Here is an 18,652-nt window from a genome sequence, read left to right on the forward strand (position 1 = left end):
ATTTACATTAAAACCCCTTTGAGTTGTGTTTTAAAAGGAACCTATACTGTGAATATGACATACATATGCACATTTTTCTATGAATAGATTCCTTAATTTTATTATCTCCACATGTCCATACATCTGCCACTTTACAAAGCATTGGAATTGATAAGATCTCTAGAGATGTGGTGATAAAAGAAAAGAAAAATCTTACTGAAAGACGTTTTAGGTAAGGACGTAAAAAAAGGAGCCCACAGAGAAGAGAGACGGCATGGTCGTTGAATGAGAAGTAGTATTAGAAAGCTCCCATTCCACATCTTGGAAAGTTTGGGCATATGGATTTTCAAATTCTGGAATCATCACAAAATCAAACTTAAAAGTCATGGTAATTTGGAAACATGTATTGAAGTGACAGAAATAAATCACTTTAAAAAGTCATTACTTGGAAGCAAGCACAAGATGCTTTCTTTTATGTGCATTCCTTCAAGTTGGAAATACAAAGTAAATATTAAGACAGAGACATTTGGAAGTGTAGGGTTTTGTATAGTGGATAATTTCAATACGTCTGTGGTTACTTGGTCTTGGTAGTAAGTGCTTGGTTTAGGGTGAATTTCAGCTTTATTAAAACTTGTAATTCAACAATGATTCTGGGGAAGTATGGTCAGGAGCGGGGTGGAAATTGTGTAAATTCCATAAGCAGGGATTGTTGAATATTTCAGTTTTTTAGGATAATAGTTTCTCAAACCCTACTCATTAGATTATAAAAACAAAAAAAGAAACAACAACAAAAAAACCCCACTGGGTCTTCTGTGTTAATGGAATATTGTTTGTCTTGATTTTACCACCTGACTACAAATCACCTTCAAAGTAGCCTGTGTTCTCTGCCTGGCCCCTTTTGTACTGCCCTAACTCTCTGGGCACTCTAGGAATAGAACACTTGCCACCAAAGGATATGATTATTTATTTTCATGTTTGTCTCTTTCATCTAAAATTTGATAACATTAGAAAAGGTATTCCTCATGTTTCATAGAATGCCTAATAGGTAGTATTACTTTACAAATGTTGAATAAATGTAACCATTTTATAAGATAAATTATTTTTAGATTTTACATGCCATCAAGATTTGCACATACATATTAAAAGAGTTGATAAACTCACATCAGTGTCTATAGAATTAAATAAAATTACCCCATAAATGAATGCCCAGTATATTGATAAAGAGTAGGACTGTGAACCATGAATACAGATGATTATTCTAACAACTCACAAGAACACTAACAATTACAATGTCCGTAGAAAAGCAGAAAGTATTCGTACTTTTCTTTTACTAAGCCTATGTTTTACCTTTGAGAGCTCAGCAAATACAGTCTTAAAATAAAAGCCCGTATTTTAAAGAAGAAAAACCTTGACTTATTAGGAGAGCCTTTGGAAACATTTCTTCATATATGTACATGGTAAATATTACACATTGGAGCCTGCATCTACCCTGCTATTGTTCTCTACCTGAGAGACAAACGATCTATTTGAACACAATGACCGTCTGCCCAAATCACGGAGATGGACGAACGTAGAATCCAAAGCAGCACAACTCTGGTGGTAGTGATCTTTCCTGGAAAACATCTGCTACCAGCTGAGTGTGTTTACATTTTGGCAGCACTGGCAGATGTGCTCATAGACAGCCCATCTGTGTGGTGATGGAGGCTGGAGCGAAGGAAGCTGGGCTGGACAGACAGCAGAGACACAGCTTACTATAATACACTGAGTTGTTCCAGAAAATGCAAATTAGCACCTCATATCATGTTTTTTCCTTCCTGTGCTATTAATGTTTTAAAGCTAACTAATTTGTGCATTGCCCAGTATAAGCAATAAAGTTTAGGTTTGGGACTGCTCTTAGGAATGTAGTCATGGTATGATTACTATTTTAGAAAAGGGAGTAATTGTTACTGTAAAAATTAATGTAAAAAGTTTAGAGAATAAATATATGTTTAAAATATTTTCCTATTTGAAAATATTATTCAAAAATTATTTTGGCCTGTGGGAAAAGAAAACACTGAATAAAGTAAGCATCGACCTTTCTAACTGAAGCTTCTTATCTGTTCTCTTCTTTTGTGTTGTTTGCTGTATTCAGAAGTGTTATCCAAAATCTGTTCTGAAGAACATAATTTCATACTTAATGGAAGTTATATACAAAATTATCCATGACTTTTTAAACAATAGAAATTTCTCTCTTTATCTCAAGATTTCTCTGATCTTTTTCTATGTTAATGTATTTTCTGAATCTCCAAGGAAGAGACATACAGACTTGTCATCCACTGAGCACATTTTTATGGAGCATGTCCTGGACCAGTGTTCTCTTGTGTTCACTTGAGAAATTCCACTTTGGCGACTGAGTCAGAAATCAGCAATCTGGAAGCAAAAATATTTTTAAAAGAGATATTTATGTTAGCATTAGATTCTTTCACATAATTTGTTGATTGAGATTCCAGAAATTAAGTACCTAAGTGACGGAAAGCTATCTTTTAAGAATGGATTGAATAATACTTACAGTCTTCTATCTGAGATTATTTATCTATTTATTTGTTTTGCTTTCATGAACTCATGCATGATGAAGCCAGTATATAGGGGAAATCATGAAACTGCTCCTTAATTTGGAGATTAGGTTACTTCCATTCTCAGGAAAAGAAGGAAACTAGTAAAAAAAAAATCAATATAAAATGGATGAACTTAGTCATCTGCAGAATTTCAACCTTAAGATATTTCTGTAAATATCATCTAATGCTAAATTGCTAATGGAGATGAAACACCCAGATTCAATTAAAAATGTTTGTATAGAAATCTCATAATTAGACTCTAAAATAACTGCAGTATGATAAATTTTGTGATACATAAAGTCACATTCTAACATAACAGTAATCCAGCTTGCATGAAAAAAACACAGGAAGAGCTTGGAGCAAGAATTATCAGTGTTTATGCAGCACCATCCAGGAGACACTGCCCTGGAAGGCACAGTTCTTCTTGTTATTAGAGATAATCATTTGTTTTTCACTTATTAGACTGCCCCAAAGTCTATATTATATACCCTGCCTATAGACTTACCTCAACTTTTAATCTGTGCTCCATAAATAGTGACTTATTTGCAAACTAAGTTTCCCAGGAAACTTCTTGCCAGTTAAAAAGTATTGGCATCAAAATCTGATCATTAAGAAGGTGGACGCTGAAGTCAGACAGACCACTTGGATTCAAATCCTTGTTTTCTCACTTCTGAGCTTCGTGACCTTCAGCAAATCACATAATCTCACATCTATAAAAATGGGATATTACAGCTCTCATCTCACAGGCTCATGATGAGGTCTGATTTTATCCCAAGAATACATAGGGATTCCCCACTGTATATGGATTTTTGAAAGTAAAAGTTAATTATGCAAATACAAATAAGATTGATATTCATCAACCATTGTTAATGGTTCATTGTTGGTCTCTAGCAAATGTTTCAAAATTACAAAAGGTTAAAAGTGACCTCATGAAAACAAAGTTAATTTCTGGAGAAAATAGTGCAGTCTGAAAACATAGACTAGTCAGTTCTAGAAAGCCACGGAAGATTTTTTTTTAAATTAACTAATTTATTTATTTTCGGCTGCATTGGGTCTTTGTTGCTGTGCGTGGGCTTTCTCTAGTTGCGGCGAGCGGGGGCTACTCTTCGTTGAAGTGCATGGGCTTCTCATTGCCGTGGCTTCTCCTGTTGCGGAGCACGGGCTCTAGAGCACAGGCTCAGTAGTTGTGGCGTGCAGGCTCAGCTGCTCCGCGGCATGTGGGATCTTCCCGGACCAGGGCTCGAACCCATGTCCCCTGCATTAGCAGGCAGATTCTTAACCACTGCGCCATCAGGGAAGTCCCCGTGGAAGATTTAAATATGCGGTTTTCAGAATCATCCCCTGGAAGGTGAACTGCAAAGAGCAGCAAGTGAGTGTAACAGCGGTCAACATCACAAGTCGCAGGGCAGCCATAAGAACGTGCAGCGTGCAAGGAGCCACTGGCTTCTTCAGCCACGAAGCTGGAGTGACCCACTGACAACAGTCAGTGGGAATACAAATTGGACATAAATGACTGTAACTTGTGTAACACTCCATTCCCTCAGCCACAAACAGAAGGCACTACACAGAAAACTGTCAAGGATCTCCTGATGTGCATGGGCTTTTGATATTGTTCATATTGCCAGGTATGCACTTTAAATAAATGACTTGCCAAATTGCCAGTGGCTGGGGCTGAGGGGGAGGGAAAACAGAAGGGCTAGCTAAAGCTCGTTAAAGCTTTACACTACCTTATGTTGACATGTAAAGTGGAACAGAGGTCTTAGATATAAGAGATAAGAGAAGAATTGAAAAACAAATGGGGGTTTAATTTATTTTACAGTTTCACAAATGATAAAACAGTAACACCCAATTGCTATACATAAACGAAAGGGAAACAGTGTTGAACAGAATGAACTTGACAGAATAAACCTCATCTTTCAATTCCACAAATGATGTAAGAAATACTCAGTAGCAATTATCCTGTGCAGCAATACTATCTCTGTAAACTCTTTTTTTTCCCCCTGCTATATACATTTGAAACACTTGTGCTTTTGCCTAAACAAAGAAACAGTATTTACTAAAAAGTGCTACTTAAATGGGGAGACACAGAGTCTGGAACCACAATCTGAAAACTGCAATTCGAATACATTGCCAGCTCGAAGACTTTTTTTTTAATTTTTAATTTTTTTTTTTTTTTTTAAGATTTGGATACACTTATTGTAACTCTAGGTATGAACAGTGTAGAATTCAGTTATAAATAGATCCCTTTAAAGCAGGTTAGCAACTGAAGTTTCAAAAGAACTTCTTTATTCTAAAGTGGTCTTATCTCCAGAGTGCTTCACAGTGCAGGCCCCGAAGACATTAGCATAACACAAACCTAGCGTGTGTATATTACAGACTAAGTGTGTATACACACAGACACACATATATAACATTGTATATATGCATCACACATGTCTATTTGTACTATGTAGATATATCTATAACACATATATAATAAAATATCTATTTCTAGGTGGGCTTTATTTGGATTTTCTTCCATCAAATAGGAACAATAACCGTCTCTCGCTCAATCTGTCAAACGTTGGTATATTGATGTCTGATGGGGAAACTCTCAAACTTGCAGAGGTAACAACTAACTATACATAACTCTTCCTATACCCCTTCCACAATTATAGATACTCCAACAATAACCACATGAAAACAATTCTTTTATGAACCAAATACCACACTGTGTGCATTATGACTAACTGGCTCAATTAGAAATAAATTACTTTGTTCACCCTTTTCCTGTGTAGTAGCTTAATAACTAGTTGGTATGTACACTACCTATAGCATTATTTAAATAAATTGTTTCTGTAAGCATATATGTAGAAATTCCCATTAGCAACTGATATATATTTCATATGATATACAATACATAAAGACATTTGAATGCCCAGCACCTTCTTTCAGACAGAAAAACTTCCACAGTCATTTCATCAGTCTTGTGGGCTGAATCATTAGATTTGCCCAGAAAAGTCTGTTACTGATTTATTATTTTTATTCCAGCAACTTAATGTTAAGTATAGAACAGGCTGGGTAATAATGATGAAAATGTTTCCATGGCCTCTTCATGTCAACAGCACAGTAACAACCATGTTCTCTAAAGGACAGGAATATTTCACAATCAGCTGCCTGAGCATTGCCAGGTACAGGTGTAAATCGTGAAAAGGAAATAAAATATTAAAGAAGTGAACGTATGATAGTCTCAAAAGGAAAAAAACCCCCAGATATTTCAAGTATGTATTTATAATTTGATTTCATCATTATCCCTTTTGCCCCCTGATCGGTTAAATCTCAATTCTTTTTCTTATTCTTGCTCTTAGCCTTCAGTGATTTCCTTGCCCTATCCCCATAAGAAGGCCACAGTGGATCGCGAAGGGGAAGGGGAGATGGAAAGGTATACAACAGGGAATGAATTGGTCTTGTACAGTTTGTCTTCTTTGAACACTAAATGCCTTTAATTGAATTCATTCTTGAGTATTGAAAGTTCCCTGAGATGAACAAAAGTAGTCTCAGTCGATACTGAAGCCCTTTTTATATGCTGAGCATTTTCAGAACTGGGCAATGTATTTAGAGAACACAAAGCATAGGGTAACAAAGCAATGTGAAGCTAAAAAGGCACTACTCAATGCATCTATGAGATAAACAATGCACAGAACAGTGAATGTCTGGGATGCTTTTGCTGTGGCCTTAAAATTGTTTAAACACATTTGTTGAAAATGCAGTAAAAATGGCAAGGTACCTTGCTGCTGCTTTTTAAGACATACTTTTAATGAGTTCTGACATGTATTTTATCTGCAAGAATTTACTTGTGACTTCAAAATTTTTATTGAATTCAAATTAAAGGCTACTCAAACAACTTGTCTGCAAATAGTCCAAATTAAGTAATTACCTACTTTTGATTCATTGGGTAAATCACTTTTCAACTTTACATTCAAAATATGTATCTAGTACTTTAAAAACTTCCAAGAGGTAAGAGGTTCAATGATAAAAGTACATCATATTCTATCCATTTTTAGCTATGTGTCTTTATGGATTCTATTTTATGGATTCTATCTTGTTTTCTTAGAGACACATAAATTCTCAGGAAATATAATCTTCTGTATCTCAAGGTTCTATCATATTTTTAAAAAGAATACCACATATTATTAATATATTGAGAACTGTAGTACTGTGAATATTCTTTTTCTTGATAACATATATATATATATATATTCTTTATGCTATTAATTCTTTTTCAGACCATCTTCCCTAAGAAACAAAACATACATATTCCTCATGCTATTTCTGCTTTTCTCAGACTGCCTTCCCTAAGAAACAAGAAGTAATCTATGTTGTTTCAGGTCAAGAGGAGAAATGGGAACGCAGTATTTCTGCTTTCTAAAGTAACAATTTACCATCATAATTACCTACCAGCATAGTAATTACCAGAAATTGGCCTATTGGTCAATTCTGTTATGTGTTAAAATGTTTAAAAATCTCTTTATAAATAATTTCATGTGTTTCTCTGAAAACACATTAATGTGATAATGTGAATAAATTTAACTATAGAAAAAATATTGGTCAATTTAATTAATCTGAAGTGCAAAATACTGATGTACAGTTTCATTGTTAAACCTCTTAAAATTAATCATCTCCGTGACGAAAACAATACTCTATTAATCATATTATTTCGGCACTAAGAAAATTTAACAATAATCTAGAGAGCATGCCAATCTTTCCATTTGAATAACAAGGGGGATATCAAAGAAAAGTCACATTTCAGCCCTATCAAACATTTATTCTAATGGGCAAAATGCTTCCACAAAATCATTATGAAGTGTAAAAGCTGTGGAACCTTCCTTCAAATAAAAATAAAGTTTGAATTTGGAAAATTTAAAATACCTAGAGACAACTTTCGCTTTAGTAGCATAATAATATATTAATATGTTATTTTCATGAAAGGAAAATGGTTTGTTGTGTAGACACGTCAGTATAATCTTTGGTACCAAAAGAACATTTTTTTTCCTGCTAATTTTACCATCTCAAATGACAGAGTTTATCTTTCCTTTAGAATGGCTCAAAATTACTGAGTGATACAGTTTATCTGGTACCTTCTACACCGTTGGGAAAAAATCTGGAGGTTTAGAGTTGTGCAAAATAAAACTTTTTTTACAAAGTCATTGTGTGATAACACTTTAAAAATATAAGAACTTTAAAAATGATCACTTGAAGGTTATTTATCTCATTCATTTTTATCTCAGGAGGATTTTCGAAGCACCCCAATACCCAAACCAAAAGAGATTCCAGAAGGCAAACAAGAACAGAAACAAAAACATAAAGTTCATGATCAGACTCAGAATCCTGACTGAAGGCATTTACTTGAGTTGTTTAATCTTATGGATTTCACTGCTCAAACTGTTTCCATCTTGATTTCTGCTGACAGGACGGTTCAGTTTCCCCAAGGGCTGAGTTGTGTTCCTGGGTTCCTCTTCTCATGTGCTTGGCGTTGCAGTGGCAGCCCAACAGTGATGAACATTTTTGATTCATTAACTAATGACGAGTGCATTGTTGGATCTTGTAAACACTACTGATTATACATTCAAACTGTGTTCTTAGTGGAAGTGGCACTTACTAGGACCCTTGAAGTCAAAATACTTAATTTTCAGAGCACTTTGCAGGTATTTCATCAGTTGGTAGTGCATTTCTCATGAACGTCCTTTATCACCTTTCAGATAAGTGGTGGATGCTGAAACCCAGTCTTGTTTTGGATCCTGTTTTCAAATCTTAGGAAGCATCTTCAGAAAAGAAGTGCATATTCAGTCTCTTTGTATGTTTCAGATGTGCTTTATTGCTTTATGCACTTTCCTGTTGTCAGTTTCAGAGCTCCTCTATTATGTAGCACATTTAATGTTTTGAATTCTAATGGCATTCTATGAGGGCTTGCACTGGAAAAGTACCTGTATTTTAAGTCATCATAGTAATGATATTTGACAGCTTTTCCATTCAAATCCTTAGGGAATGGCCAGAATCCATACAGGTGAATTTCATCACAGAATCTTGTGGCTAGGGTATACATGAGCAGACCTGTGCTGGGTCTTTTGATGGGAACTTTGTTTGTCAGCCAGTAACTGGGGGAAAAAACATACACACAAGAGAAGAATTTAGAGAAACGTTCAACATACCCTATAGCAAGTACACTATGTATAATTAAAGTAAATGAAATTTGAAAAGTAACTGTATGAATGACATTCAAAAGATTGCTGAAGAAATAATATATTTCTTATGAATTTAGAAAGTTAATACATTTATTTTATCTTTCTTATCCTTTATTTTCTTGCTTATTTTGTGGTCATATGAATAGCCAAGGGACCTGGAATGTGAGTAAATATTACTGTGGAACCTTGTATTCAAAAAGAACTAGAACAAAACATTTATATAACCTACAGAGTAGAATCTTCTCAGAAAGGGTTAAATATGACTGCAAAAGGCACAGTAATTGGGCAGTGATTAAGTAATTTTCCTAGAAAGAGAGTATTTGAAACTATGCCTATAGGTTTTCAAAATCTTTAATATTTCAATTAAAGATCCAAACAAATAAATGCTTTGCCTGTATTATACTAACTGATTTATTCAACCCCAATTTCTGTCACATTTTACTAAAGCTAATGAAGAATATTGCCTCAACCCACAGAACAACATAACACAAATAACAAATATTTGTAAATAGTTCACCACTTATGCCATTTAAAATTTTGTTAGATAGGCAAACATATTTCAATGCTGGTAAGTATTTTATACTATTCATTAAAAAAGGCAATAAAATACTCCAAAATGTTTGATCCACCACTGTTGCCAAACTTTCTTCACCTGAAAAACATGCACACTCATAAGTTAATCATTACCTCTGGCAGGGAAGGAGGTCGCCAATACTTCTTGGCACATTCATTATCTTATGTGGAATCAGCTAAAAGTTAAGGAAAAACGTGGATTTTCTCTGACATTCAAAGTTGTACAGTTATAAATAAAGTTAATAAATTGTTTGGGTTTTTTATTTTTGTTTTTATTATCTCCTATTCAGGGAAATATATACCTGGTCATCCAAATATGAGGGGAAGATTGTTCAATTCTGGTCGTTGCTGTGCTTAAATACTTGTCTCAGATTTTACATAATATTATTTTCTTTTTCTTTAAAAAAATTAATTTATGAAGCTTTCTAGACTGGATCAAATACATGTAGACTACTGAATATGAAAAAAACCTAATTTTGTTTTATTTCATTTGGTTAAAGAAATATTGGTTAGGGCTTCCCTGGTGGCGCAGTGGTTGAGAGTCTGCCTGCCAATGCAGGGGACACGGGTTCGAGCCCTGCTCTGGGAAGATCCCACATGCCACGGAGCAATTAGGCCCGTGAGCCACAATTACTGAGCCTGTGCATCTGGAGCCTGTGCTCCGCAACAAGAGAGGCCGCGATAGTGAGAGGCCCGCGCACCGCGATGAAGAGTGGCCCCCACTTGCCACAACTAGAGAAAGCCCTCGCACAGAAACGAAGACCCAACACAGCCAAAAATAATTAATAAATTAATTAAAAAAAAAAAAAAAGAAATATTGGTTAAAGAAATATTCAAACCTCACTACAAACATCCAAAAAAGGGAAAATATACTTAACCATTATTATCCCTGTTTTTTTTCCCCTTCTTTTTCACCCTTCCTTTGAACCAGGTTTGACCTTTCACATTTTTAATTTTTCTTGTTGGGTGAAGGCCGTGTGCTGAATGTTGTGAGCAATGTGAAATGCATTATGAGCCTTTTGTTATCACAAGTGTTTTGAGAAAGCGTATTCTCAGTAAGGAGGATTCATAAGGAATTGTTAGAGAAGAACATCTAAGAATTTTCTCATAACCCAAAGGTATGAGCAAAAGCCATAGCACGTATATTGTTAACATCTTGAAGAAATCACAGACATAGATTTCATGCAAGAATAGTAAAACCACAGTCTGAAGGTTTTGAAGAAACTTTGATACAGCCTGAAGCTCTCTCAGCTCTGAGAAAGCAGGTGTTCTTAACATGAAATGGTTATTATAGGAAAGTTTTGTGAGCATGATTTGTGTGTGGTTACAAATGCCAGCTGAGGCAGTTGGTTAGTTTTAAAAAGTGCATTTATTTATATACTTTTAAAGTGAGTGAAGCAAATTCATACTCAGTCAAAAAAAAAATGATTATTTCCATCAGGGAATGTCAATTATTGGAAATAGTTTGGTAGTATGAAGGTCATGCTGAATTATCTTATTTCTAAAGTGGGGAAAAAATAGCTAGGAGAATATAACATAATGCTATATCATTTGTATGGTACTCCAAGGTCACATTATATGTAATTACAAGATCACATTATAAATAAGCTTTGTGATGTCTGGCTTATAACAGTTTGAAAAATTTCAAAGAAAAATAAACTATCCATTTGTCAGGATGTTTTTGGAGAAACAATGCAAAATAAATGGCTCTTATTGATTTCTAAAAAGAAATCAGAGGAAAATAGGCCTTAATAAATGGCATCAATATTTAACAGATAAATTGAAATAAAACCTTAAAGCAGGTCAAGAACTACCGTCATAAGTAATAACATTCTGTGAAATTAAAAAAACATAGGGAGAGAGGAGCTTCAAGATGGTGGAAGAGTAAGACGTGGAGATCACCTTCCTCTCCACAAATACATCAGAAATACATCTACATGTGGAGCAACTCCTACAGAACACCTACTGAACGCTGGCAGAAGGCCTCAGACTTCCCAAAAGGCAAGAAACTCCCCACGTACCTGGGTAGGGCAAAAGAAAAAAGAAAAAACAGAGACAAAAGAATAGGGACAGGACATGCACCAGCGGGAGGGAGCTGTGAAGGAGGAAAGGTTTCCACACACTAGGAGCCCCTTTGCGGGCAGAGACTGCGGGTGGCGGAGGGGGGAAGCTTTGGAGCCATGGAGGAGAGCTCAGCCACAGGGGTGCGGAGGGCAAAGCGGAGAGATTCTCGCACAGAGGATGGGTGCCGACCAGCACTCACCAGCCCGAGAGGCTTGTCTGCTCAGCCGCCGGGGCGGGCGGGGCTGGGAGCTGAGGCTCGGGCTTCGGTCGGATCCCAGGGAGAGGACTGGGGTTGGCGGCGTGAACACAGCCTGAAGGGGCTAGTGCGCCACAGCTAGCCGGGAGGGAGTCCGGGAAAAAGTCTGGAATTGCCGAAGAGGCAAGAGACTTTTTCTTGCCTCTTTGTTTCCTGGTGCGCGAGGAGAGGGGATTCAGAGCGCTGCTTAAAGGAGCCCCAGAGATGGACGCGAGCCGCGGCTATCAGCACGGACACCAGACATGGGCATGAGACGCTAAGGCTGCTGCTGCCGCCACCAAAAAGCCTGTGTGCAAGCACAGGTCACTCTCCACACCGCCCCTCCCGGGAGCCTGTGCAGCCCTCCACTGCCAGGGTCCCGTGATCCAGGGACAACTTCCCCGGGAGAATGCACGGCGCGCCTCAGGCTGGTGCAACGTCAAGCTGGCCTCTGCCACCGCAGGCTCGCCCCGCATCTGTACCCCTCCCTGCCCCCAGCCTGAGTGAGCCAGAGCCCCCGAAGCAGCTGCTCCTTTAACCCTGTCCTGTCTGAGCGAAAAACAGAAGCCCTCAGGCGACCAACACGCAGAGGCGGGTCCAAATCCAAAGCTGAAGCCCAGGAGGTGTGCGAACAAAGAAGAGAAAGGGAAATTTCTCCCAGCAGCCTCAGAAGCAGCGGATTAAAGCTCCACAAACAACTTGATGTACCTGCATCTGTGGAATACCTGAATAGACAACAAATCATCCCAAACTGAGGAGGTAGACTTTGGGAGCAAAGAAATATATATACTTTTCCCTTTTTCTCTTTTTGTGAGTATGTGTATGCTTCTGTGTGTGATTTTGTCTTTATAGCTTTACTTTTACCATTTGTCCTAGGGTTCTGTCTGTCCATTTTTTGGGGTTTTTTTTAACTTTAAAAAATTTTTTCTTAATAATTATTTTTTATTTTAATGACTTTATTTTATTTTACTTTATTTTATTTTATCTTCTTTCTTTCTTTCTTTGTATTTTTTCTCCCTTTTAATCTGAGCCGTGTGGATGAAACGCTCTTGGTGCTCCAGCCAGGCATCAGGGCTATGCCTCTGAGGTGGGAGAGCTAAGTTCAGGACACTGGTCCACAAGACACCTTCCAGCTCCATGTAATATTAAATGGTGAAAATCTCCCAGAGATCTCCATCTCAAGGCCAAGACCCAGCTTCACTCAACGACCAGCAAGCTACAGTGCTGGACACCCTATGCCAAACAACTAGCAAGACAGGAACACAACCCCATCCATTAGCAGAGAGGCTGCCTAAAATCATAATAAGGCCACAGACACCCCAAAACACACCACCAGCCATGGACCTGCCCACCAGAAAGACAAGATCCAGCCTCATCCACCGGAACACAGGCACTAGTCCCCTCCACCAGGAAGCCTACACAACCCACTGAACCAACCTTACCCACAGGGGACAGACACCAAAAACAACGGGAACTACGAATCTGCAGCCTGCGAAAAGGAGACCCCAAACACAGTAAGTTAAGTAAAATGAGAAGACAGAAAAACACACAGCAGATGAAGGAGCAAGGCAAAACCCCACCAGACCTAACAAATGAACAGGAAATAGGCAGCCTACCTGAAAAAGAATTCAAAATAATTATAGTAAAGATGATCCAAAATCTTGGAAATAGAATAGAGAAAATACAAGAAACCTTTAACAAGACCTAGAGGAACTAAAGAGCAAACAAACGGTGATGAACAACACAATAAATGAAATTAAAAATTCTCTAGAAGGAATCAATAGCAGAATAACTGAGGCAGAAGAACGGACAAGGGACCTGTAAGATAAAATAGTGGAAATAATCACTGCAGAGCAGAATAAAGAAAAAAGAATGAAAAGAATTGAGGACAGTCTCAGAGACCACTGGGACAATATTAAATGCACCAACATTCGAATTATAGGGGTCCCAGAAGAAGAAGAGAAAAAGAAAGGGACTGAGAAAATATGTGAAGTGATTATAGTTGAAAATTTCCCTAATATGGGAAAGGAAATAGTTAATCAAGTCCAGGAAGCACAGAGAGTAACATACAGGATAAATCCAAGGAGAAACACGCCAAGACACATACTAATCAAACTATCAAAAATTAAATGCAAAGAAAAAATATTAAAAGCAGCAAGGGAAAAACAACACGTAACACACAAGGGAATCCCCATAAGGTTAACAGCTGATCTTTCAGCAGAAACTCTGCAAGCCAGAAGGGAGTGGCAGGACATATTTAAAGTGATGAAGGAGAAAAACCTACAACCAAGATTACTCTACCCAGCAAGGATCTCATTCAGATTTGATGGAGAAATTAAAACCTTTACAGACAAGCAAAAGCTAAGAAAATTCAGCACCACCAAACCAGCTTTACAACAAATGCTAAAGGAACTTCTCTAGGCAGAAAATACAAGAGAAGGAAAAAACCTACAATAACAAACCCAAAACAATTAAGAAAATGGGCATAGGAACATACATATCGATAATTACCTTAAATGTAAATGGATTAAATGCTCCAACCAAAAGATGTAGACTGGCCGAATGGATACAAAAACAAGACCCGTATATATGTTGTCTACAAGAGACCCACTTCAGACCTAGGGACATATACAGACTGAAAGTGAGGGAATGGAAAAAGATATTCCATGCAAATGGAAATCAAAAGAAAGATGGAGTAGCAATTCTCATATCAGACAAAATAGACTTTAAAATAAAGACGATTACAGAGAAAAGAAGGACACTACATAATGATCAAGGGATCAATCTGAGAAGAAGATAAAACAATTGTAAATATTTATGCACCCAATATAGGAGCACCTCAATACATAAGGCAAATACTAACAGCCATAAAAGGGGAAATTGACAGTAACACAATCATAGTAGGGGACTTTAACACCCCACTTTCACCAATGGACAGATCATCCAAAATGAAAATAAATAAGGAAACACAAGCTTTAAATGATACATTAGACAAGATGGACTTAATTGATATTTATAGGACATTCCACCCAAAAACAACAGAATACACATTCTTCTCAAGTGCTCATGGAACATTCTCCAGGATAGATCATATCTTGGGGCACAAATCAAGCCTTGGTAAATTTAAGAAAATTGAAATCGTAGCAAGTATCTTTTCTGAACACAATGCTATGAGACTAGATATCAATTACAGGAAAAAATCTGTAAAAAATACAAACACATGGAGGCTAAACAATACACTACTTAATAACCAAGAGATCACTGAAGAAATCAAAGAGGAAATCAAAAAATACCTAGAAACAAATGACAATGAAAACATGATGACCCAAAACCTTTGGGATGCAGCAAAAGCAGTTCTAAGAGGGAAGTTTATAGCAATACAATCCTACCTCAAGAAACAAGAAGCATCTCAAATCAACAACCTAACCTTATACCTAAAGCAATTAGAGAAAGAAGAACAAAAAAACCCCAAAGTCAGCAGAAGGAAAGAAATCATAAAGATCAGATCAGAAATAAATGAAAAAGAAATGAAGGGAATGATAGCAAAGATCAATAAAAGTAAAAGCTGGTTCTTTGAGAAGAAAAACAAAATTGATAAACCATTAGCCAGACTCATCAAGAAAAAAAGGGAGAAGACTCACATCAATATAATTAGAAATGAAAAAGGAGAAGTAACAACTGACACTGCAGAAATACAAAGGATCATGAGAGATTACTACAGGCAACTCTATGCCAATAAAATGGACAACCTGGAAGAAATGGACAAATACTTAGAAATGCACAACCTTCCGAGACTGAACCAGGAAGAAATAGAAAATATGAGCAATCCAATCACAAGCACTGAAATTGAAACTGTGATTAAAAACCTTCCAACAAACAAAAGCCCAGGACCAGATGGATTCACAGGCGAAGTCTATCAAACATTTAGAGAAGAGCTAACACCTATCATTCTCAAACTCTTCCAAAATATAGCAGAGGGAGGAACACTGCCAAACTCATTCTACGAGGCCACGATCACCCTGATACCAAAACCAGACAAAGATGTCACAAAGAAAGAAAACTACAGGCCAATATCGCTGATGAACATAGATGCCAAAATCCTCAACAAAATACTAGCAAACAGAATCCAACAACACATTAAAAGGATCATACACCATGATCAAGTGGGGTTTATCCCAGGAATGCAAGGATTCTTCAATATACACAAATCAATCAATGTGATACACCATATTAACAAATTGAAGGAGAAAAACCATATGATCATCTCAATAGATGCAGAAAAGTTTTCGACAAAATTCAACACCCATTTGTGATAAAAACCTTCCGGAAAGTAGGCATAGAGGGAACTTTCCTCAACATAATAAAGGCTATATATGTCAAATCCACAGCCAACATCGTCCTCAATGGTGAAAAGCTGAAACCATTTCCACTAAGATCCGGAACAAGACAATGTTGCCCACTCTCACCACTATTATTCAACATAGTTTTGGAAGTTTTAGCCACAGTAATCAGAGAAGAAACAGAAATAAAAGGAATCCAAATCGGAAAAGAAGAAGTAAAACTGTCACTGTTTTAAGATGACATGATACTATACATAGAGAATCCTAAAGATGCTAACAGAAAACTACTAGAGGTAATCAATGAATTTGGTAAAGTAGCAGGATACAAAATTAATGCACAGAAATCTCTAGCATTCCTATACACTAACGATGAAAAATCTGAAAACGAAATTAAGAAAACACTCCCATTTACCATTGCAACAAAAAGAATAAAATATCTAGGAATAAACCTACCTAAGGAGACAAAAGACCTGTATGCAGAAAATTATAAGACACTGATGAAAGAAATTAAAGATGATACAAATAGATGGAGAGATATACCATGTTCTTGGATTGGAAGAATCAACATTGTGAAAATGACAATACTACCCAAAGCAATCTACAGATTCAATGCAATCCCTATCAAACTACCACTGGCATTTTTCACAGAACTAGAACAAAAAATTTCACAATTTGTATGGAAACACAAAAGACCCCGAATAGCCAAAGCAATCTTGAGAAAGAAAAATGGAGCTGGAGGAATCAGGCTCCCTGACTTCAGACTATACTACAAAGCTACAGTAATCAAGACAGTATGGTACTGGCACAAAAACAAATATAGATCAATGGAACGGGATAGAAAGCCCAGGGATAAACCCACTCATATATGGTCACCTTATCTTCGATAAAGGAGGCAAGAATATACAGTGGAGAAAAGACAGCCTCTTCAATAAGTGGTGCTGGGAAAACTGGACAGGTACATGTAAAAGTATGAAATTAGAACACTCCCTAACACCATACACAAAAATAAACTCAAAATGGATTAAAGACCTAAATGTAAGGCCAGACACTATCAAACTCTTAGAGGAAAACATAGGCAGAACCCTCTAGGACATAAATCACAGCAAGATCTTTTTTGACCCACCTCCTAGAGAAATGGAAATAAAAACAAACAAATGGGACCTAATGAAACTTAAAAGCATTTGCACAGCAAAGGAAACCATAAACAAGACGAAAAGACAACCCTCAGAATGGGAGAAAATCTTTGCAAATGAAGCAACTGACAAAGGATTAATCTCCAAAATTTACAAGCAGCTCATGCAGCTCAATATCAAAAAAACAAACAACCCATTCCAAATATGGGCAGAAGACCTACACAGACATTTCTCCAAAGAAGATATACAGATTGCCAACAAACACATGAAAGAATGATCAACATCATTAATCATTAGAGAATTGCAAATCAAAACTACAATGCGATATCATCTCACACTGGTCAGAATGGCCATCATCAAAAAATCTACAAACAATAAATGCTGGAGAGGGTGTGGAGAAAAGGGAACTCTCTTGCACTGTTGGTGGGAATGTAAATTGATATAGCCACTATGGAGAACAGTATGGAGGTTCCTTAAAAAACTAAAAATAGAACTACCATACGACCCAGCCATCCCACTACTGGGCATATACCCTGAGAAAACCATAATTCAAAAAGAGTCATGTACCAAAATGTTCATTGCAGCTCTATTTACAATAGCCAGGACATGGAAGCAACCTAAGTTTCCATCATCAGATGAATGGATAAAGAAGATGTGGCACATATATACAATGGAATGTTACTTAGCCATAAAAAGAAACGAAATTGAGTTATTTTTAGTGAGGTGGATTGACCTAGAGTCTGTCATACAGAGTGAAGTAAGTCAGAAAGAGAAAAACAAATACCGTATGCTAACACATATATATGGAATCTAAGAAAAAAAAAAAGTTCATGAAGAATGTAGGGGTAAGATGGGAATAAAGACACAGACCTACTAGAGAATGGACTTGAGGATATGGGGAGGGGGAAGGGTAAGCTGTGACAAAGTGAGAGAGTGGCATGGACATATATACACTACCAAACGTAAAATAGATAGCTAGTGGGAAGCAGCCGCATAGCACAGGGAGATCAGCTCGGTGCTTTGTTACCACCTAGAGGGGTGTGATAGGGAGGGTGTGAGGGAGGGAGATGCAAGAGGGAAGACATATGGGAACATATGTATATGTATAACTGATTCACTTTGTTATAAAGCAGAAACTAACACAGCACTATAAAGCAATTATACTCCAATAAATATGTTAAAAAAAACCCAAAAAAAATCCAAAACAAAACCAAAAAAACCCATAAGGAGCTAATCCAAATGCCATCAGTAAGACTTTACTATGTTCTTATATAACTTTAATGTCATGCTTGAAATTGTTTAGGGCAACCTAAACTATCAAGATACAGTATTTCCCTAGGAACACAGTACAATTTTAAAGTATCTGAGAGTGTCCACTTATATACAAGCTGACATTTAAATACTATAAATTTCTTGTGAAGAGTTCATCAAAAATAGACTATTAAATTTTTAACCCTAATTAGGAAAAAAAGATGGAAAACAATGCATTGATAAAATAATGAACTATTCATAC

At 36.8% G+C, this 18,652-nt stretch overlaps 1 protein-coding gene across 1 annotated transcript in view; it reads right to left on the reverse strand.

Moving 5' to 3' along the window:
* Nucleotides 1-4,357: 4,357 nt before the first annotated feature.
* The window catches only part of ST8SIA4 (ST8 alpha-N-acetyl-neuraminide alpha-2,8-sialyltransferase 4), a 103,597-nt gene continuing 89,302 nt past the window's right edge, over nt 4,358-18,652 (reverse strand). The window contains 1 exon segment of the mRNA XM_007191815.3: nt 4,358-8,707. Within this exon segment, the coding sequence (XP_007191877.3) occupies nt 8,425-8,707 (283 nt within the window). The 3' untranslated portion in view covers nt 4,358-8,424.

Source organism: Balaenoptera acutorostrata, chromosome 2, assembly GCF_949987535.1.
Source record: "Balaenoptera acutorostrata chromosome 2, mBalAcu1.1, whole genome shotgun sequence".
In the NCBI taxonomy this organism is placed as follows: Eukaryota; Metazoa; Chordata; class Mammalia; order Artiodactyla; family Balaenopteridae; genus Balaenoptera; species Balaenoptera acutorostrata.